At 32.3% G+C, this 23,536-nt stretch overlaps 1 protein-coding gene across 1 annotated transcript in view; it reads left to right on the top strand.

Annotated features, from left to right (window-relative positions):
* Positions 1 to 18,899, top strand: part of sns (nephrin adhesion molecule sticks and stones) — a 216,413-nt gene extending 197,514 nt beyond the window's left edge. The window contains exons 14-29 of the mRNA XM_090117137.1: positions 751 to 888; positions 2,242 to 2,406; positions 4,358 to 4,516; positions 6,416 to 6,547; positions 6,998 to 7,078; positions 7,620 to 7,899; positions 8,215 to 8,450; positions 9,046 to 9,154; positions 9,518 to 9,687; positions 10,972 to 11,142; positions 11,569 to 11,759; positions 12,391 to 12,544; positions 12,928 to 13,046; positions 13,396 to 13,516; positions 14,060 to 14,157; positions 17,023 to 18,899. Coding sequence (XP_089973263.1) covers positions 751 to 888; positions 2,242 to 2,406; positions 4,358 to 4,516; positions 6,416 to 6,547; positions 6,998 to 7,078; positions 7,620 to 7,899; positions 8,215 to 8,450; positions 9,046 to 9,154; positions 9,518 to 9,687; positions 10,972 to 11,142; positions 11,569 to 11,759; positions 12,391 to 12,544; positions 12,928 to 13,046; positions 13,396 to 13,516; positions 14,060 to 14,157; positions 17,023 to 17,277 — 2,579 coding nt within the window. The 3' untranslated portion in view covers positions 17,278 to 18,899. The remainder of the gene's footprint in view (positions 1 to 750; positions 889 to 2,241; positions 2,407 to 4,357; positions 4,517 to 6,415; positions 6,548 to 6,997; positions 7,079 to 7,619; positions 7,900 to 8,214; positions 8,451 to 9,045; positions 9,155 to 9,517; positions 9,688 to 10,971; positions 11,143 to 11,568; positions 11,760 to 12,390; positions 12,545 to 12,927; positions 13,047 to 13,395; positions 13,517 to 14,059; positions 14,158 to 17,022) is intronic.
* Positions 18,900 to 23,536: the final 4,637 nt, after the last annotated feature.

The following is a 23,536-nucleotide window of genomic DNA, read 5'->3' as shown; positions in this document are numbered from 1 at the left end:
GGTTCCAAGATTCATATTGATTAAACTAAGCTAGAAACTTAAGGAATTTCATTTACAAGTCTTTGCTATGTAAGTTTAATCGTTAGTTTCCAAGTTTGTGGGGTAATTGATTTATTTTAACGCTTAAGATCTAGGTGATAGGGTTCATTTTTAATTATTCTTGCGTTTAAATTATATTGTGGAGATTGTGGTACTTAGATTATTTTGTTTAGGGCCGATTTTTCAATGCTTGGATAAAACTTCTTCGTCCAATAAAGTATTACACGATAATATTAAAATGTCACGTAAACTGTCAAATACGGGCAATTAGAATACGTTTTTAAAATGGTAGTTTTATAAATTATTCGACGAATAAGTTTTATCCAAGCGTTGAAAAATCGGCCCTTAGTAAGGTAATGTATTCGTTTAATAATTCTTGATTGAGATTATTTTGAAGTTATTTCTTATAAAGAAATATTTGTATTTTGGTATTATGGTATATAATATACCTAAATGTGGTATCTATAATATTTTTGCTATCCTTACATTTAGGTATAGTACCTACTGTTACCAAAAAACAACACTCAATGCCTTTAATCACGTTTATCACTTTTAAATTTATTTATTTAGGATTTACCAACCTATATTTTAAAAATGAAATTATATACCTATCCAAATTTCTCTGTGACCCCGTTAAAAACTTCAGTTCTTTGCTTTTATGATCTCATATTGCATTGCCTTCATCATTGTAATACATGTATTTGCCCCCAGTTGCCCCCGAGGCAGTGAAAGTGCGGGCAGAACCGGAAGAGCTTCGACCGGGAATCGAAGGGACGCTCTACTGTGACGCAGCCAGTAGTAACCCACCGGCCACATTGTCCTGGTGGAGGGATGGGATTCCTGTACAGAGTATGTATTTAACATTATTTAATTAATAAAAAGTTTTTTTGCACACCGTAATAATGTAACATTAATAAATTATTAATAAATAACTTTTTTTGCACACCGTAATAATATTTAAATACTAGTAAAAAGTTAACACCATGTATAAATATTATTATCGAAAGGTTTTTTTGCACACCGTACATATTATGTTCGTAATTATTAAAAACAGAAGTAACAATATGTAAAAAAAAAACATTTATAAATAAATGAATTCACTTTTTTTGCACACCATACTTATTTAAATACAGTTATGTGCTCATATACCTTTCAAATTAATAACATATAACAATTCAACTACTACCTCGTTTCATGTCAAAATGTATTTTGTCAATAATTAAGTGGTTGTTCAAATTCCTTATATTTGTCAAAAGGATTGGCTTTTAATAATTGCGATATTTTTTCATGTATACTTATAAATAAATATGATTATATAACACTTTTCTTAATAATCCTTAAAGAAATCGATCTTCTCATTTATATTAGATAATTATTTCTTTTCAAACATTGCCTTTTTTACGTCTCTAAAAAGAGATACTAAAAAACCTTCAGAAAGGCAATTAAAGAACGCAGTAAAATTTAATTTCCACTTCAAGTTTCTTTTAACTATTTGATATATCTCTCAAGCGTCACGTTTATTTGATTTTGAATTTTATTATCAACTTGATAAAGTTGAATTTACGAGAGACATTTCAAATATTCGTGTGCAGTTTAAACATTCGCTTTTGTAGCTCTTTTTCATTATTTTTATTCGTATTTATCTCGGTGTTTCTGGAATTTAAAGGAAATCAATTCAAAATCTTTTTTAAAGTTTAATTTTAATTATTAAAAAAAGATATATTTGAACTAGTGAGTTAAGTATGTTCGTTTAATCTTCCGTTTAAACCCTGGCTAAGAAAATTGTAATTTCAATAAAATATTATGTTAATTTTACTACCTTCGGAGCAAGTGGTAGATAACTTATTGTTACGATATAAAATCTCTTCTTAATGACGTCTTCTGAATCATCTGAATACGTAACTAAACTAAAATTTTTAATTCAAATAACAATTTAACATAATAAATTTTATATTAAAACCTTCCTCTTGAACCACTCTATCTATTAAAAAGAACGGCATCACAATCCATTGCTTCGTTTTAAAGATTTAAGCATACATAGGGACAGAGAAAGCGACTTTGTTTTATACTATGTAGTGATTTTTTGAAGTTTGAATTTATAGATTTTCAATAGGTACCGTGCAGATTCCTCATTCTTTCAAACATATATTATATTATTCAAATAAATAATATATTATAATTTATATCACGTTTTTTCGTCAGGTCAACCAACAAAAATGAAGAAAGGCTTACACGGCGGGACGGTATCCACCATCGAACTCAAGTTAAACATAACCAAAGATTTAAACGGCGCGGTTTACACTTGTCAAGCGATGAACGAAGCGATACAGAGGAGTGTACATGATGCATTGACGCTGAAAGTTTTGTGTGAGTAACTGTGGTTTAAATTTGTAACTGGGGTTTAAGTTGTGGAACCGAAGTTAAAGGTTTTGTAACGAACAATTAATCATATGTCATTACTTATGTTTAAGATAAGTGTATTGTTTATTAAACTCTAGTTAAGGGTAAGTATGTTGTGACTTTGGTTTAATCATCAGTAAGTTGAGTACCTAGCTTAGGCCTGATCAATACATCGTCAATAATATATTAAAGTTCTACGCGTTTAAACTTGGTTTTATCATCAGCTTAAAAATGGTAGTTTTGTTAATTTAAGTTAATTTTCTTTCTTTTTACACGCTTTATATTAGCTTCACTTGTATGTTTGTAAGTTTGTAACCGACTTCTTTGGGCGCGATTTTGACCCACTTTAAATGGCCAGATTTCGTTCAAACTTTGTAGATTTATTTAGGACCGATGACAATACACTAATTTGATAAAATAAATAATAGTTAAAAAAGAATAAAAAACACGCGTTTTATAGAAAACCGAACTAAAAGCGTGTTTTTTAGTTTTTTTAAACTATTATTTTTATATTTATTTCCATCAACTTAGGGTTCAGTATATGAAATGTCTGAATTCCTATAACCATTGCACAAATAAAATTTTATTCTACGACGTAGTAGAAACTATGTTTGTTCTAACTTCTAAATGATATTGAGAACACTTTGAGTTTATTATATGTAGGAAAACATGGTTAGCATGTTAAACTATATATTCTTTTGGTACAAGATCGATATTTACATCGTTATATTTATAACTAGCTGCGCTTCGCGGTTTCACCCGCGTGGCTCCGCTTCTGCTGGTCTTAGCGTGATGATATATAGCCTATAGCCTTCCTCCATAAATGGGCTATCTAATACCGAAATAATTTTTCAAATCAGAACAGTAGTTGCTGAGATTAGAGTGTTCAAACAAACTATTCAACTTTATAATATTAGTATAGATATAGCCTTTATAATATGAATATTATACACGAAGTTTTAAGTGTATTAAAAGTTAAATCTGAAATATTAATACTCTTCCCAAAAGTACCATCTTATTAAATATTTGATAAAATAGGTAAGTATCCAAATTCATTATTGCACGACAAAATCTCATATATCTCCAGAAATTCGCAGAAATTTGACTCAAAGCATTCCAAATGCTGAAGGAATTATAAGTTTGAACTGTGTGTCGGCCATATTGGAGACATAGAGGATCGAATCGTTCAGACCAGTGCACTTGAATGTTTCGGATAAAGCCAGTTTAGCCTAAATTACTTCTCAATACATTCATCGATATCGATAGTTCCTATACCTATTTACTTTGAGAATTACTACAAAGTTATACGCAGAAACATTTTCTAATATATGCTTCGTGGTGGAACCCGCTTCGGTCCACTCATATTAGTAATAGCATGATAAATTATTTCCTCTTCATTAAATGGGCTGTCTAAAACAGATAAAAAAATTCAAATCAGACCAGGACTTTCTTGAAGCAAGTAAACAAAAAAAAATATTTATGTATATTATTAATAAATTTCCTTTTTCATAGTTCATAGTACCAACATTCATAGTTCATAGTACATAGTTCATTCGTTACCAACATAAATTTCAACCTTCACTATAACATTAGATATAGTGGCATGGAAGAACTGAAAAAATTGTATTTTCTTTAATCCACACTAATATTATAAATGCGAAAGTAACTCTGTCTGTCTGTCTGTTACTCAATCACGCCTTAACTACTGAACCAATGTGCATGAAATTTGGTATAGAGATATTTTGATACCCGAGAAAGGACATAGGCTACTTTTTACGCCGGGAAATAGGATAGGTTTTATCCCGGAAATCCCACGGGAACGGGAACTATGCGGGTTTTTCTTTGACTGCGCGGGCGAAGCTGCGGGTGGAAAGCTAGTTTAATATATAATAGAATAATACTACTTTTTATTCAACAGACGCGCCAATTTTCGACGAATCGAGTCAGACCACAGCGGTGGGAGTCGAAAATGAACAACTGATAGTGTCTGTTCGAGCTGATGGGAACCCGTCTGGTATTGCGTATACCTGGACTAAAGATGGTCTGCCGATCACACAGGCTTCTTATACTACGAGTAGTGAGTATTTTATTTAATTACATCATTAATTATTGAAGTGAAACTTTATCGGGGTTGGAAAAAAATTTAGTGTAACATTTTTTCGTTACGCGTGACATTTTTTCCGCGCCATCTTTTTGTTATCCATACCACGCGTGATTCGATGTATTTCTGTAAAGTTGCATATAGTAAATTATTTTTTGAAAAATAAAGTCACAAAAAAATTTAACTTCACTATTTCACGTCTAACGTGTGTACATAGACACAACACTAGTACACGACCACATTTTTTGAAGTGAAACTTCTTTATCGGGGTTGGAAAAAAATTTAGTGTAACATTTTTTCGTTATGCGTGACATTTTTCCGTTACGCGCCATCTTTGATTCGACGTACTTCTGTAAAGTTGCATATAGTAAATTATTTTTTGAAAAATAAGGTCTAATAAACTAACTTTAATATTCGGCGTAATATACTATAAAACTACGTCAAAGCTTTCTACATCAGCTTTTTGCTCTTATTTTAGATCCATCACTATGTTTAGTTCGCGATTATCTCAAAAACTACTGAACAGATTTTCATGTAGTTTTCATCAATATAAATCCATACTAATATTATAAATTCGAAAGTAACTCTGTCTGTCTGTCTGTTACTCAATCACGCCTAAACAACTGAACCAATTTTCATGAAATTTGGTATGGAGATATTTTGATACCCGAGAAAGGTCATAGGCTACTTTTTATCTCAGGAAAATGACGCAATCCCGGAAATCCCACGGGAACGGGAACTACGCGGGTTTTTCTTTGACTGCGCGGGCGAAGCCGCGGGCGGAAATCTAGTTACCTATAAAGAAAGATATAAGAACGGACGTAGTGTTCAAAATAACGCGCAAAGCCAGGGCGACATAAACTATATACCTCTTTAATAGTTTTCAAGAGCATTCACAAACCGAGATTCAAAAGCTAATAATATCTAACGGAATCATTGAAATATCTAATGCGAAAGGATATTTAATATTCGCTTCAATAATTTGATTTTCAATAATAATTTGTATGGCTTTAGTTCAGGGATTTTCGATTTAATATAACATGTTTGTGGAGTCGCTTTGTAAACGATATGGGTCACCTAATAGTTGTGTGGTATTTATTTATATAATACTAGCTTTCCGCCCGCGGCTTCGCCCGCTTTGTGCTTTAAACTATCCTATCTCTCAAGTTGGATCGAACTGCACATGGTGTGCGAATTTTATTATAATCGGTTAAGTGGTTTAGGATTCCATTGAGGACAAACATTGTGACACGAGATTTATATATATTAAGAAGATTTAGTGTTATACGAGTTTACCGGAGAAACGTTTTTCTTATTTATCAATATTATTACTAGCTGTGCCCCGTAGCCCCGTAGTTTTACCCGCATTGCTCCGCTCCTGTTGGTCTTAGCAAAATGATATATAGCTTTTGACTTCCTTAATGAATAGGCTATCTAACACCGAAAGAATTTTTCAAATCGGACCTGTAGTTCCTGGGATTAGGGCGTTCAAACAAACAAACTCGTCAGCTTTATAATATTTGTATCGGTAATTTAGTACCAATGATCCGCCCCAGCTCTGCACACTTAAAAGCTTCTTTATATATGTATTTCATTTCTTACTTTACTAGGACGTTGGTTAGTTTTTTCCATCGAACATATTCTTGTTAGGGCTGATTTTTCAATCCTTGGTTAAAACTTATTCATCGAATAACGTATTAAACTACCATTTCAAAAATATATTCTAATTGTTCGTATTTGACAGTTTACAGGTGACATTTCAAAATGTTGTGTAATACTTTATTGGACAGATAAATTTTAACCAAGGATTGAAAAATCGGCCCTTAGTCTTTTAGTTTTGGCTTTTTTCTTGGATCTAATACCTATCTCTTACAGATGACAGAATAATCTCCGAAGGCAACATGTTGAACATGACGCGACTATCACGCCATGACGCTGGCGTGTACTCTTGTGAAGCTGTCAATTCGCAAGGCGCTGCTGTTATAAACATCACTGTATCTGTGCATTGTGAGTATTTGTTTAATATGTTTAGTGGTTAAACAACATGTACCCAAGCGTTTTTTTAAGATATGTACCCAAATGTTATTTAACACGTGTACCCAAACGTTTTTATGACATGTACCCAAAGGTTATTGAAGACATGTACCCTAATATTATTTAAAATGACATGTGCCCAAGAGATATAAACAACATGAGTTCAAATATTTAAACAACATGTCGTGTCAAAACGTTATTTAGTACATGTACCCAAATGATAATATCTTAAACAACGTGTCCCCAAACGTTTTCTTGACAAAATGTTGCCAAGTATTGATTGAACCAACACATTTATTGCAACTAATATGTTTAAAGCAAAATCAAACATCCTTTTATTACAACAAAATACAAACATGTATCTTATTACATTCAAATCAAAAATAATTAAAAACTTGAAAAAATCAAATGTATTTGTAACAGATGCAGCGGAGATCAAATCAGTATATCAAGTGGGAGTACCCAGTGCTAATGAAGATGCAATACTGGTTTGCGCTGCTAATGGTAAGTCATATATGAGTACATATACTATTATTTTATTTATATCACAGATTACATAAAACATGAAATAAAAACCACGAAATACTTCTAAAAAGCTCAAAATTTTATTACATTTCTTACGTAGCCGAATCGATAAATTTTGAAGAAGCCATTTAGTAATTTAGAATATATGCATCTATTATTAACTTTAATAATGACTATCAATCGAATTCAATGCACTTTTTCGATAATTCACAATGTATCGAACTCATTATTACATTTTACAATTTTGATACATTTTATCAAACTTTTTGAAGTGAAAACTTCTTTAGCGGCGTTGAGCACTTTTTCTGTAATGTGTATAAAATCTTAAACTCGCGTCAGGACACGTGACCTGATCGAAAAAGCGTAAGACGGATACCATTCCAAAATATCAAACATGCTCAACGTTAATAATCAAGTTTTCACTTCTGCCGGCACTCCCCCAGTGCAATCCGTCTTTTTTTCCACTTATATTATAATTAATTTTAATTTAAACTAATATATACGTAAATTTTATCTACAGGTAACCCGCTATCACCAGACCACATAAAATGGGAGCGACCAGACTACGACCTATCATCTCGATCCATCACCTTCGACACCAGAAACCAAACAAGCACTCTCATCATCGACAAAGTGACGAGAGATGATGTTGGCAACTACACGTGTGTGGTGAACAATGGGATCGGTGATGAGAGACGGGAGGTGACGTTGGTGATGACGTTCAAACCGGAAATGGATGTTTCGCCGAATATAGTGAAGTCGGCTACGAATGTTGGACAAGTGGGGCGATTGGTTTGCAAGTAAGTGAATTGATATTTTTAACTGTTTGTTGTAGATTTTAATTGATTTGATTAAAATTAAATAAATTAAAATATTAAATAAATATGATTTGTATTATTTTTTTATCATTATATTATTTGCTCTGTGTCTGGGTGTTAATTATCTATAAAAGTATTTATTTAAAATTATACATATATGTATGTTTATCAGCCATCTGGTTTCCATAACACATGCGAAAGCTTAGTATGGGATCAGATTGTGCCGTGTGTGAAAATTTTCCTAAAATATTAATTTATTATATTTATTATTTATTATATAATTACTATTTTCAACAGATGCAAATCAGTACCACCTCCCAACTTCACTTGGTCGAAAAACGGCATAAAACTACCCACAAACACGTCAACAAAATACGTATCCGAGTTCCATCGGATCGACGCATTAACTTTTGCGTCGGTTTTGCTCGTGCGTGACGTCACATCTATGGACTATGGTGTTTATCAGTGTGCGGCTAGAAACCATTTGGGTTATGGGGAAATGTCGGTTAAATTGGATGTTACTAGTGCCCCAGGTAAGTTTTATTTAAAAAAAACAAAATAATCCTACTTATATTATAAAAGCAAAAATTTGTAGGTTAGTTTGTTACTCCTTCACGCAAAAACAGCAAAACCGATTTTCATGAAATTTGGTACACTCATAGAGGACTTGGATTAACACAGGATAGTTTTTATCCCGCGGGCGAAGCTGCGGGCGACATGCTAGTAATATTTACTTTTAGGTTTAAATGTCCTTCATGAGCGAAATTGATAAATTTATGTATTTAATGTTTTGTTGAGTTAATACTACACCAGGTCTTTTTCTTACATATCATAAACATATCTTATATAAACATAACTTTTGATTTGTCTAAGATTACTTGTGTTTGCTCAAAATGTGTTTATCATTGAACATTAACGCACTAATCTCAAGAACTACTGGTCCGATTTGAAAAATTCTTTCAGTGTTAGATAGCCCATTCATTGAGGAAGGCTATATATCATTTCGCTAAGACCAACAGGAGCACTGGGGGTAAAACCGCGGAGCACAGCTAGTCTTAAACTTAATCTCTCTCACAGGTCTCAAACAATAATTTTAACTCAAAATTCATGTTTTTCTTACATTTATAGATCCAGTAACATCAGTAGTTGTAACCAACGTGACTCATAACTCAGTCACATTGGAGTGGGTGCCCGGGTTCGATGGTGGCCTGTTCTCGTGGTATAGGATTCGATTCCGGTGAGTTTTTGTGTTAAAAATTCTCTAAGATAGAAAAAATGATGTGTGAATGATTGAATGTAAATGATTGTTTGATTGTGTTGATTGGTTGATTGATTGTTGTTATATTTGATTGTTGAATGAAGAAATAGTAATTTATACAACATTTCTGCTTTAGTAATTTTCTTGACACCATAATAATGTGTTGTTCGAAGTATTTTTGGTAAATTAATAAATAAAATTAAAATTGCTTAGATAACCACTTTTACATATAAATTTAGACGATTGTACTGTTTTGTTGATCGATTGATTGATGATTGATAATCTTATGAACAAATTATTATCAATGGGTGATAATTTTATTAATTAATCTTATTTTTACAGAAAAATATACGACGAAACATACAAATATGAAGATGTTACACCAAGAAACGCTACATCTTTCACCATTCACGGTCTCGAAAGAAATACAGATTACGTATTTTCTGTAATGTCCATAAATAAAATTGGGCAGAGTAAATACCGGCCAGATGACACTAAGGCGACTACATTGAGTAAGTGTAGTTATTTTTGATGTTATACTATTTATAAGACACTTAAGTAAGTCTGTCACAATCTGAAGGATTTATTATTTTAGCCTAAATAAATATTCACCTAATGAACATATACTTAATGACAGTCTTAAAGTTTGATATTAGACTATTATTTGATCCTTTTATAATATATTTAATTGATCTTATTTCAGAAGCCCTTATAAATAGCCTTTTTTAGAAATAATTTACCTAATATTATATTATATTATGATATTAATGTATCACTTTGAGTGTTACAGTACTATAATAATCTTCAAACTTAAACTTCTTAAAAGTCTTATTTAGAACGAACGAACTTAATAGACGAATTCGTGGTCAGAAGCTACTATTGTCAAAATTTCGTGCAAATCAGCAGCAAATTAAACGCAAATTACTATTTTTGTCAAATCCTACTATTATTATAGATGCGCAAATACTGAACCGATTACAATGAAATTTGGTATGTAGGTAGCTGGCTACTTTTTATCCCGGAAATATAAACTGTGCGGGTTTTTCTTGTGCGAAGCCGCGGGTGGAAATCTATATTATATAAAACTCAAAGGTGACTGATATAGTGATCTATCAACGCACAGCCCAAACCACTGGACGTATCGGGCTGAAATTTGGCATGCAGGTAGATGTTAGGACGTAGGCATCCGCTAAGAAAGGATTTCCCGAAATTCTTGCGGGAACGGGGAAAAACGGGAATGCACGTACAAAGTCGTGGGTGGAAGCTAGTCTAGTAAAATAATAATTATTAAATACTATGGGTTAAAACCACATTTGTTCATAGACGTACTCCCATCGTCCGTACAGTCGAGTTCAGAGGAATACAACTCTTACAACGTGCCCGGGGTATTCATTATTACCGGGACAATAGTGGGCACGGCACTTATCCTCTTGAATGTACTTTTGGTCGGCTTCTGTTTGCACAGACGGACGAACAAACGAATTCGAGGTTTGATGTAGCGATCGTACTTGATGTTTGTGAAAAAAAATTTTTTTGCATTTTTTGTAATTTTTTGTTGTTTCATCGTTCACAAATAAAGAGTGTGTGTAGCGAGCACACGTGTCAGAAGTGAAACTTCTTTGGCAAGATTCAAAGACAAAAAAATCGCCTTGACGTGACGGTATATCCATGACGCGACCTTGAAATTTTACTCTCAACGCGCCTAAACAAGTTTCACTTCAAAAAATCGTCACTTACAGCACCTCCACGTTTTTTTTTTATTTTTGCCTCATTTTTTGTTTTTCTTTTTATTTTAGCTTCATCAGAAGTAGGCGAGCTTAACGTAGTGTCCACAGAATATGTAGAAACAGCGGATGTATCAAAATCCGTAGTAATTTATGTTTCTATTACTGGTGTAGTTTTAGTTCTTATTAACGCGGCTTTGGTCGCTTGCTTTGTTTGGAAACGACGCTCCCGAAGACTCAAAGGTAAGCGGCTTATAACATACAATTTCGTTCTTGTAGTAATGCAATTTTGGTAAATCTTTGGATTTTAGATGTTCTTGTGAATTTCTCTATTTTATTTTAAATGCTATTTTGCTTTAGCAAAACTTATAATCATGAAGGTATCCTGGGTTCGATTCCTGAAGGATAACTGCTATAAAGATTTTTCTCATTTTTAAATCAATTCTTTTAGTCCATATTTTGTAAGGCTACTTATTTTAATAACACCGTAAGTAAATAAAAATCGTTACTTACGGGTTTACTTTATGATATTGATTTACTACTTCTATTTCACAAAAATAAACTATAAAACCAATTAAAAGTTCTTAAATACTTCACCAGTAACAACTTAACTTTTATTGTTTTGTTCTATGCAAAAATCTAAATTTTCTCACACAAACAACCTTTCAGAACAAGCGGGCCAATCGTCAAAATCAGCAACTATCGAAATGTATGCCCCATCCTCATACAACGATACAATGACTGGAGAGACCCTTTCATCCGTTTCGGAGAAATCTGAGACATACTCACAAGATGGAGACGGCCAACCGCCGCCAATACCTGAAGTACCAAGCATGCCGAATAGGCATATGTTGAATCAAGTAAGATTTTATTTGTTAATTGTGCTCCGCGGTTTTACTCGCAGTGCTCCGTTCCTGTTGGTCTTAGCTTATACTAATATTATAAAGCTGAAGAGTTTGTTTGTTTGAATGCCCTAATCTCAGGAACTACTGGTCCGATTTGAAAAATTCTTTCGGTGTTAGATAGCCCATTTATCGAGGAAGGCTACAAGCTATATATCATCACGCTAAGATCAACAGGAGCGGAGCCACGCGGCTAAAACCGCGGGGCGTGGCTAGTTTTTTGATAAATTTGAAAAAAAAAGCAATATCAAGCTCATACAATGATGTTTATCATAATATCATTATTTTCATCATTGTTATCTTTAAAAACCAACCAACCTCCTAACAGACGGAATACCTTCTCGTGGATTGTTTATTTTTAATTTCTTTCGTAAATTTAATATGTTTATAAATCTACCTTTATTGTGAGTAGGGGCTGGTTTTGGTGAAATAAAAGCCCACACAAAAACTTTTAATGAACTGTATTTGTTATAATTAATTTTTTATAAGGCCGTGTGCAACGGTGCACGTCTTATGCGAGACTGACTTCCGATCATTATATTTTATGTTTTATACATTTATTAAATATAAACGATTATTTCTCCTCCAGACGGAATATCTCCTGGACGAACAACTAATCCCCCCTCCCCTGGACTACCCCCCACCGAACTACGCGGTGTACGAGGGCGAGCACGCGCGGACCCTGCCCCACCCGCACCGGAACAGGGATTCTAGTGGACATAGCACGCTGGGACGGAGTGCTGGTAAGTGTTATACTCTTCTTATGTGTTACTAACTCTTAAAGACAAAGATGCTATTATATGAATTTCAAAATTGTAATAAAAAAAAGACGTGTGGCATTCGGGGACTGCCGCGGTAAAGCTATTGCATAATAATAACACAGAAGGCTGATCACCTTTAAAGAAATTCGATCAGTGAAACAAATGTCTAATACAGCTGCCCCTTACCCCACTAGGGGACATGGGACTTCACTTTTTTTTAGACGGTTGTATTACAAATTAATATCATTCAAGAACAGTTCTTTTTTCAGCTCACTCAATAAAAATACATTGCGAAAAAAACTCAGATCATTTTATTAATTAATAAATATTTTCAACAAAAATGCTAATAAAACCTTTGTCCCCAGGCAAACAGAACTACATCCCGGCACCAAGCCCCATGCCCCCGCTCGACGGATCGTACTATAACATGTCTTCGGATCGATATCTGTCATATCCACCGCTGATTGGCGAATATTTACAGCAGGTATTTAATATAAGTTACAAAATGTACCCATGAAATTTTAGAATAAGTTACAATATGTACCCAAATCCATGAAGTTTTGGAATAAGTTACAATATGTACCCATATATATGGTTTTAATATAAATTAAATTACAACATGTTACAATTCATGTACCTATCATACATATTATAATAACAAGTCGTTTAATTTTGCACTAGATTTTTTTTGATCTGATTTTTGTGCCTGCTAGGCTACGTTTTTTACCATAGTAAAATATCTCATTAACTTGAGAAAATACTCACCACACGAGACCACACCGACAAAGTCTTGCAGCTTTATTATAAATATTAAAGTATATTTATATTTGTAGCAACAACAATCGGGTCGAACCCCAACCCCACCGCAGCAGTACAGCGCACAACCACTGAGCAAGCCGCACCTCAACGGGGTTTCGCCTTCACACTTACCCAGCCCTATGGGCTGTATGGATGGTAAGTTTTATATTATTCTAATGTATTTATTTACTAGACCTCTTCTATTTTGAAAAAACATTGAAAGAAAGGAAAAAGATATTTATTGTCACACTAGCTATGCTCCGCGGTTTTACCGCTTTGCTCCGCTCCTGGTGGTCTTAGCGTGATGATATATAGCCTATAGCCTTCCTCGATAAATGGGCTATCTAACACCGAAAGATTTTTTCAAATCGGATCAGTAGTTCCTGAGATTAGATTAGAATTGCAATCCTAACCATTGGCTTACAATTTACCGCATTTATTTTCGTTAGAATATAATCTATACCGTTTCGTTTCGATATTTTCTGGACTATATTCAAACTCAAACTCAAACATTTATTTATTCAATTAGACTTCTTATAAAAGCACTTTTGTCATAACATATTTTAAACATTTACCACCGATTCGGAAAGCAGTATCTATGGAGAAGAACCGGCAAGAAACTTACTTGCTATTGTGAATTTTATTTATATTCCTTGTTTTTCTGAATACAATAAATAATAATAATTATTTCCCATACAGATCGTCAATCACTAGGCGGTACATTACGGCGTCGGTTCGACAAGCTAGCGGTCCCGCCCCCTGACGTCACCGTACTACATCCCGGGAACTGTGCACAGGTAATTAATAAAAAAATATGTGTTTTTGAATATAAAATCATCAATATAAATTTATAAAAAAGAATAGAAAAAATTCGGTCACTCAGCGGGACTCGAACCCGCATCCTTTCGCGCAATTCCGGGGCGGATGCCTAACCAACTCAGCCACTCGTGACCCGCCAGAGCGATCGAATTTATTCTATTCTTTCAGTTTTATGTGTCTAAGAACACACCTTTTCATTGGACATTTTATAAAGCATTTGAATGCCATAAAACAATAAATATTAATTTCTATAAAATCATCTCTTAACGGTAACAAATATGGTGTAAAAATAATGTTTTAATGAATTATAATTTATATAATATAACGTCACCATTTTGTGTTGTCCGCCATCTTGTATTTGAAATTGGACATAGAGTATAGTATATTACCAGACAATACTTTTCATTTGGAGTTTCGTTACCTACTATTTTACCTCGTATTTTATCAACTTTAATTCATACTATTTTCTTATGTTAAAACTGTTTGAAACATGATGAATTATAGATTGAATCAAACGCGTATAAAATCCCTTGAAAAGTTATTTCTTAAAACTTTAACTTCAACAGCAACAAGTATATTATTGAAAAAAACTATATATTTAGGTACATTTACAGGTAAAACATTAATATTATACCTATATACCTCCCCCATTCTATCATTAGATAAAGAATCGATTCTAAATCAATACGTAATTCTTACAAAACATCCGAGAACTAATTGTACAAGCACTTTAATAAAATAAAATGGCTTTCTAAGATAAATCCAGTATTAAAACCTTTCCCTTTATTCCCCGAAGCCAAGAGAACCAACTAATTGTGTTCAAGGAATTCATTTTCCAATACATGTTGTTTTATACGATTTCACAAAGACTCCGGTCTACGTATTTTTAGAACTTGTTTAGAATGGACGATATGTTGGAACGATATCGGATGTGGATTATTGTGTTAAGGACTAAATATTTTGTTATAGTTAGAGTCTTATTCTCATTCCCTTTAAATGAGATATAATTTAATATTTAGTGTATATAAATGAAAATCCTACTCATATTATAAATGCGAAAGGTGAGGATGGATGTGTATGGATGTTTGTTATTCTTTCACGCAAATTTTACAGAACCGATAACAATGCAATTTGGTATGTAGGTAGCTGAATACCGAGAATAAGACATAAGCTACTTTTTATCCCGGAAATCCCACAGGAACGGGAACTATTCGGGATTTCTTTGATAACGCGTGTGAAGCCGCGGACGGAAATCTAGTAGACAATAAATTAATATCTGCATCCGACATCGTATCGTATAGTGTAAATGTCAAAGGAACTTAAACACTTATAAATATGAAATAGGATTGTCCTGTCCGTGTGTTTGAACATGCAATATTAATAATTTGTTTAGACCTTTGTGTTCTTTGATATCTATGAATTTATCCACAGGCAATCTCATAGATTAAATATATTTATTTACGTAGTATCGATATTTGTCCCATTTATTTCTATAATAATAAAGATAATTCTGTCAACAGACTTCAAAATAGGAGGTGGTTCTCAATTTAACTGTTTTTATGTCTGTTACCTCAGAAATTTCGACTGAGTGAACCGATTTTGATGTTTTTTTTCTGAAAGCTAGTTCCTTCCCAAGTAGGTTCCTTAATTAGTTACACGAATATATCACTACATAGTATAAAACAAAGTCGCTTTCTCTGTCCCTATGTCCCTATGTATGCTTAAATCTTTAAAACTACGCAACGGATTTTGATACTGTTTTTTATTAATAGATAGAGTGATTCAAGAGGAAGGTTTTAGTATGTAATTTATTATGTTTTAGATAAAGCGGGCGAAGCCGCGGGCGGAAAGCTAGTGAAATATAAAGATAATTTTACGCCAATAGTATATCGAAGTTCTATGATTCTAAAATTGAATCCGATCAAGATTATTCCTATCACATAATTTCTATGATACTTAGCTGTGTTGGAGTGAAAACAGCACATACATACATACATACAAACTATATCTATATTGAGAAATTACTTAAAAGCCTTCCGTTACACCATATTGACTAAAAAAGCTTTTTCATTTGAACATTTTACTATCAATAAAAAATAGAGCACAGCTGGTACGAAATTATGTATTACAAAAAATGTGGCACAAATACAAAAACTAGCGTTTCTGTATCTAGGATTTATTCAGGTTTTAGTTCATTCCTCATTCATTTACATAAATATGTTATGTAGAAAGAAAATAATAAAAGGAATTAAAATATGCACAACGCAATAGCGGTCTAAATTATGTAAAGTGCTATGCAAAAAACTTCCTTTTTACACAGTTAAATTTCGTGATTTTGACATTTCTCTCTGTTGAAAAATATTTTGTAATTCTGTGCTTTATTACTGAATTACGAGTCTAGACGAACTACTCTTTGAGTCAAGAAATGACTTGAACGTTTCCGTTTTAGCCGTTTTAGCAGAGTAGTTTTAACGATTCGAGATAATTGTTTATTTTTACAAAATATGTACATTGTACATAGTACCTATATGTAGTAGTTACGCTATACATTGAGAACCATCCCTTATTTCGGGAAAAAATTCTATTAAAATTATACATTATCGATTATCGGGTATACCGACCGCCTCGTTGGTATAGTGGTTGACGCGGTAGCGTAGAACCGAGGGGTCCTGGGTTCGATTCCCGGTGGAGACGAAGAAAAAAAAATGTCTCGGTCTGGCAGGACACAGAAGGCTGATCACATCAAATTAATTTAGTTATATATATGTCTATAAAAACTTACAAACGCTACATAAATTAGTATTAAATAACCAACAAGTTCTAACCTCATGTTTTTGTTCCAGCACCAACCGATGAATCACACACCAACCGTGAAACAACCGCAATCGATACTAAAAGACCCATCGCGGCATAAATACGGCAACCAATATGGCAGCCCAGTGTCTTCTAGCACGCCACAGAATAGCTCAAACCAAATCCTAACTGTCCAAAACCTAACATCAGATGTCCCTCAATACGGGACTATCAAAAAGGACAAAAAACAAAACGTCACTATCGATGAATCGTACAACCAGCGAAGTGAAACACATGTAGTGTAAGTGTCAAACGTGATTGATTGATAAACGATTGTTCGTGGATTGTAAAGTGATTGTTCCGGGATTGTAAAGTGTAAGATTGTAAAGTGACTGTTCAGGATTGTAAAGTGATTGTTCAATTACGAGTGCAGTGTAAATACATCACGGACTAGTTAAAATTTTAGATAGATATTAATTCATTATTGTGATACCAATGATCGAACTCCAAATTATGTGTCCATGGTATTTAGATAGGAATGAAAGTTAACCGTTTGGTTTTTATCAAACCTTGTTTGACTGACTTATCAATATTGTACATTAGGACGTCCAAAAGACATTAGCGATTGATAAACAATCAATGTCAAATTGATTGGTGATTGATTGATTGTTATTGTAATTATTTTATAGTACGTAATTTTTAATCGTTTGCCGATTATAATGATTCCCTTGACGGATCTCTTTGATTTTTAGAATAGTGATTATTGTTAATGATTTTGATTCTATTTTACAAAATTTATGGGAAAATTTTGAATTAATCCCAAAGTTAATGTTTGAATGAAAATGAATGTTCATGTGAATTGCATTTATTGTTAAATGAAAATCTTAGTTTTAATGAATGAATGGCGTAAATGAATAATAAATGAATAAAAACTATTTCTTTTGAAATGTGTTGCATTTACTGCGAGATCTTCACATTTGTATATTGTATACAGCCAGTTGTCTTTCTACAATCTCATTGTAAATAAATATATACTCAAGCGCGAACTGACAATAATAATAAGTTTTTAATTAAATGTTTTAATTTATACTCCGCTTACAATTATTTGTAAATAGATTATATATGTAATTGTAATTTTTATTTCTCTATAATAGCTTTTTTAAATACAAAATTAATCGGTTTTAATACAGATACCAAAGTTCTTTTTATTAATTTTATTTTTAAGTTATTAAGCTACTTAATTCTTTATTTTTATTTCAATTACGTTTATTTTAATGTAAAATTATTGCAGATGAACTGAGAACAATAATGTAACAATTTGTGAATCATTTTGAAAATTTCGAAAGTCCATCCAACGACGAAATACGAATATATTTACAAAACATTGAATGTTACATTTTCGAATTTAAATAAAAATGAGCTAATTGTATTTTTGTTTTGTTTTATTTTTTGTTTTTCCTTTTCCTTTCCTTTGTATGCAATTGTGGACATATCAAGTAATTCATTTACTATTTGAATAAATGTAACTTCATTTACATATAGGTACATTTAAAGATAAAGTGCCAAAGTTTGTTGATCCTCATATATTTTTGCCAACCTTACTTTTAGGTAGACATCGTAGCTATGTTATACGTCCTTCTATATAAATTAAAATAAAAATTTAGTCAAGTACTCAACCGTGCCTTATAATTTTACGCCATTTTGAGAATAAAATAACTTAAGGTATTGCCAAATCTATACTAATTGAAACGAAAATTTCTTTAGATTATAAGTCTAGTACGTTAAAATGAACTATGGAGATAATTTGAGTCTATTTCAGCCAAAGGTAGAGGGGAATGATGACGCAATGGAATCTTATGATTGGCTTATTTTTTGACGTCATTCGAGACATTAATTAATGATGATGATTTAAACTATCTCCGTAGTTATTAAAAACTGAATTAGAACAATTAACGCCCAAAATTTTTGTTCAATTATTTAATCCTAGAAAAATTCTTCCTCGTCTTAAATTTTGATACTTTTAAATTAATAGGGTAATTTCATTATATTTTGTTGCATACATCAAGTATGTAAGTAAGATGAGTGTTTTTCAATTCAAGAGCTTGTCATTTAGGCTAAGTGTAGGAGCACTAGTGAATCTGGATGTTTTTCTTATGTTCATGTAAAACATAAAGAAATCATTTTGAGGCGGTATAGAATGGGTTTTAATAAAACGTAGGACGCTTATAAACGAGCGAAAGTAACGCCACGACTTTCAAGAATGTGAGTCATATTATATAATTTTGTATTTTGTTGTACATTAAAATCTATTTCTACAACAATTTAATAAAAAGTACGATGTCGTCATATGAAACATAACTCGATATTAAGCTTAATAATATAATAATTTAGAATTATGAATTTCTAAATTATTATATTATTAAGCTTTAGTTAAATTATGGCGAGAATATTACTATTCTTGAATTAGGGAAAATTTTTATTTTAAATATTGAGTATATAACATAAAATGTGAAGCTTTATTTTGAAATTGAATGTTTTTGAAATTTATTTTCTCATAATATAATTTTATTTCTCGTGATATTACACATACCTTTACGCATAAATACACACACGTACCTACACATTATTATTATTTCATAAAGATTTTCAATGTACAATGGATAAATAGAATATATGAGTATATTTTTAATAAATGTAAAAAGTAAGACTAATTGCAAAAAAACATCAAGATTCATTAGTGCCCCTTAAAATTATCGAATGTTCAAAGCATACTGTCAATATTTCTAAAATAAATTAGGTAGTCAGTGTTAAATAATTCAATAAATACGTAATTTCAGTAGTAATTAAATGTTTTTCAAGCGACTTTAGTTGTAAATGAATTAATTTATTTATAAATGTAAATTAATTAATTACATTTATTGTTTGAATAAATGAATTTTGAATTGTATTGTAAATGTTGGTTTTATTAACGTATAACCTTTTTGGTTGTTAAGTTTTTTATTGAGTTAACGTTAATAAAATCAATTGGTCTCATGCTCATTGTAAAATATACTCACATTTAAGGGAATAAGGTTGTAAATTGTTCGGTAATTCCAAATGTGACTTTGATATTACGTAAAGCTCATGTGTAATCAGCATAAATTGGATTAAAACATATATGTTAAACATTTCTTTTAATTATCCCTTTTACCATTAATTTGCTACAGTTTCGTAAATAATCGCTGAAAATCTGAACTATCAGGGCTAATCTGGTTATAAATAAAACATAAATACAACATATACCTAAATAATTGACTGACCGGTTGGCTTAGATTGTTTAAAAACATAAATTTATAAAGAATAGAATTAATATTGAATTGAATGAATAATTGTTAAAAAACATTTAATTTCTCAAAAACGGCTAGACCAATTTGTACCTAGTACAGAAATAGTTCTCGAAAGAGACATAAAATCACTAAGATGTACGGACTTTAACTAGTGTGGTGTATTCACCCTCTTTCATTCTGTAGTACTTCTGGGTACCAAGTCTAAAGAGTAAAGCCTACTAGATACTACAAATAAATATAAACTACATATTCAATATTCATACTTAGGTAAATCTTAAAAGCAAAGGTCTGTCTGTCTACTACGAAATCACGGGTAAAAACCGATTTTTATGAAATTTAAACTGAAAATAGAGTCAAACATATGCTTCTTTAGAAAGCTTTTTATATAGGGATGAAATAAGGGATGTGACGCGAGTGAAACCACAGGGCACAGCTAGTCTACATTACAACACACTTCAACCAACGAAGCAGCCCCAGAATTAAAAGCAGGTAATACGATGAATAAGTTAAAAACATACCATTTACTTAATAACTTAAATGCATTAAGTACTAAGTAATGAATGTACGTCTTACAAGACGTATGTTAAATGGGACATTTGCATAATTATATAGGTTGCACACACGAAATATTTTAAAGAAATCATTTCTGAGGGAGTATAAAATGGGTTTTAATACAACTTAGGGCTCTTGTGCACGAGCAAAAGTAACGCGACTTTCTAGAATGTGAATAATCGAGTTTGATATTGTAGTCTATAGTAATTAATATTTTGAACAAGTCGTAGATTTCACATTTTTTAGGTTGTAATATCTTCTTAGCATACCTATTTTGATGAAACTGATTTTCAAACAAATTTGCAAATAAGACACATATAAATTAATAAAATTAACTTCGAAGAATTTATGGACATACATACGTATAGATATCATTTCTGCTGTAGGCTTAATAATATAATTTGAAATATAAGTCATGTTCATATAAATCATATTTTATTTTTAATTTTAGCAGATTTTAAAATTTTTGCATTTTTCAATTACATCATTACATTACACTAACCTACCTGTTATAAACACCCAAAAGATATCAAATCATATATCGAAAGAAAGAAAAGAAAGAAAGAAAATACATTTATTTTAATGTCTTGCCACACAGGAAAAAAACAGAGAATAGTAAAATACAATAAAGTTTGGAGTGCGAAGAAAACAGAAAATTATATTCAATACTGATTTTAACATTAACACATAGGGTCTGTGCAGCATCAAACATTAAAAAAGGGAACCACTCGGTGATATTCTGTGATGCAGAGGCATCGCAGCACCGGTTTTCAGTGGGCCCTCCTCGACAGTCAAAGGGACAGTGTAAATTTTTAAATAATATATTTATATAGAAGAGAAAGCAATAGGTATACATAAATAATTCATATATTAAAAAAGAAAAACATATTACATAAATATACAATATACATAATTACATTATAATTTGTATGTTATAGAATTATAGAAACTTTACTACATATATATTGACTAGGTTGTAAGGGGAGCAAACAATGTGAAATATTTAGTTACGATGCAACTAAAGCTGGCCTACCGTTTCGTCGTTTCGTTCGTTATCGTTTATTAAAAAAAAATATGTCCTACCAATTAGCGTATTTCTAGTACTTTACTCAATTATAACCTATTAAAAACATTTTACATCGTTTTTCAAGCGTTTAACCGCTCGTCTCACCCCGCCTTACATCACAAAGCACCAACAGACAAAGCAAACATAGTTTTGTTTATGAAACTTCAAATGGGACGCGAATTTTTTGAATCCCACCCGACCGTCCTATCTTTAGTGACATATCACACTAGCGGATTGCGAGCGGTTTCAAAGCGGAGCGGGTGCGCAACGAATACGTTGCGGGCGCGCAACGAACACGCCGCGGTTGCGCAGCGAATTCGTTGCGGACGCGTCATTTTGTATACTCTCGCACAAAAGCCAGCCCTTCCGCCTTGCCTAACTTCCATTCAATATTTCCATCGTTTCTGTAGCACTCAATTTTTTAACCGTACTGTGGAAATGCACTTACTTAACAGTTAACTAAAGATGTAATAACAACTGGAGTTGTTAAAAAAAGGTGCTATAAAATTGAATTACTAGGACTTTTAGAATGTACCATACATTCCAAAAGTATGTAACGACTGACCAGTATAATCTCTCCCATAGCAACGTATGTTATAAAGAGATTTTGTGAACCTAATTATGAGCAAAGTGATAGTGAGTTGCTGGTTGCTTGATAAAATTTTCTATTCACTGCTATTTATCTAATAATAAGATAGCCCTGTTTTAGTTAAGGAGCTTTAACATTTATTTCACTAATGAACTTTCTTAATGAGCAATTAAGTTATCTGATTGCATTTCGACCAAGATTTAATAGATAAAACAATACCCTAAACATTAACATGTTATGAAACTCGTAAAAAATAATGATCTCATAAATATTATACTATCACAAGTTATAAGTAACAACCAGCACGGATTCCATTTTGTTAATGAGTGTACATGACTGCGACGTAAACGTTGCGCATCTGCCACGCGTCCGCAACGAATTCGCTGCGCAACCGCAACGTATTCGTTGCGCACCCGCTCCGCTTTGAAACCGCTCGCAATCCGCTAGTGTGATATGTCACTTAATGTATGGATTCTCGTATAAATGTCCACAACCGAATTGTATTTTTGGTGTGGTGCAATGATATTGAAATTTAAGGAAAATAATGTAAAAAGTCGTCTATATTTCCAAGTTTGAATGAATTAATGAAGGAAAGTCTTTATTTAAAAATAAGTACAAAAAATAAACAAAAAACTGAACACTAAAATAATAGCCACAGGCAGCCTTATCGCTAGGTAGCGATCTCTACCAGGTAAATAGAAATGCACTTAAATTGATAACATAGGGCTGATGAACTTAACTATTGTTAAAACGCAATAATATAAAAAAAACATGTATAAAATATCAAAGGCAAGGGAATTAGAACACAGTTCTGAAGTGTTTGTTACATAAGAATGACTGAAAATTGTATACAGAGTTTACTTGCAAATACTCTACCTACCTACTTTATCTATAAAAACATGAGAAAGCCGAACCGACGATTTCATAAAACACCAATCTTCCGCTGACTATTGAATCCCATCAAAACCAATTCAGCAGTTCTCAGCTTATTTGCCAAGTACCGCAAATCGCATTCAGCAAGTCGAATTAAT

The sequence above is a fragment of the Colias eurytheme genome, chromosome 27 (genome assembly GCF_061535395.1).
Source record: "Colias eurytheme isolate Ceu_HAF_F1 chromosome 27, ilColEury1 Martin Lab GWU primary, whole genome shotgun sequence".
NCBI lineage: Eukaryota > Metazoa > Arthropoda > Insecta > Lepidoptera > Pieridae > Colias > Colias eurytheme.
This window is presented reverse-complemented; position numbering and strand designations above follow the sequence as displayed.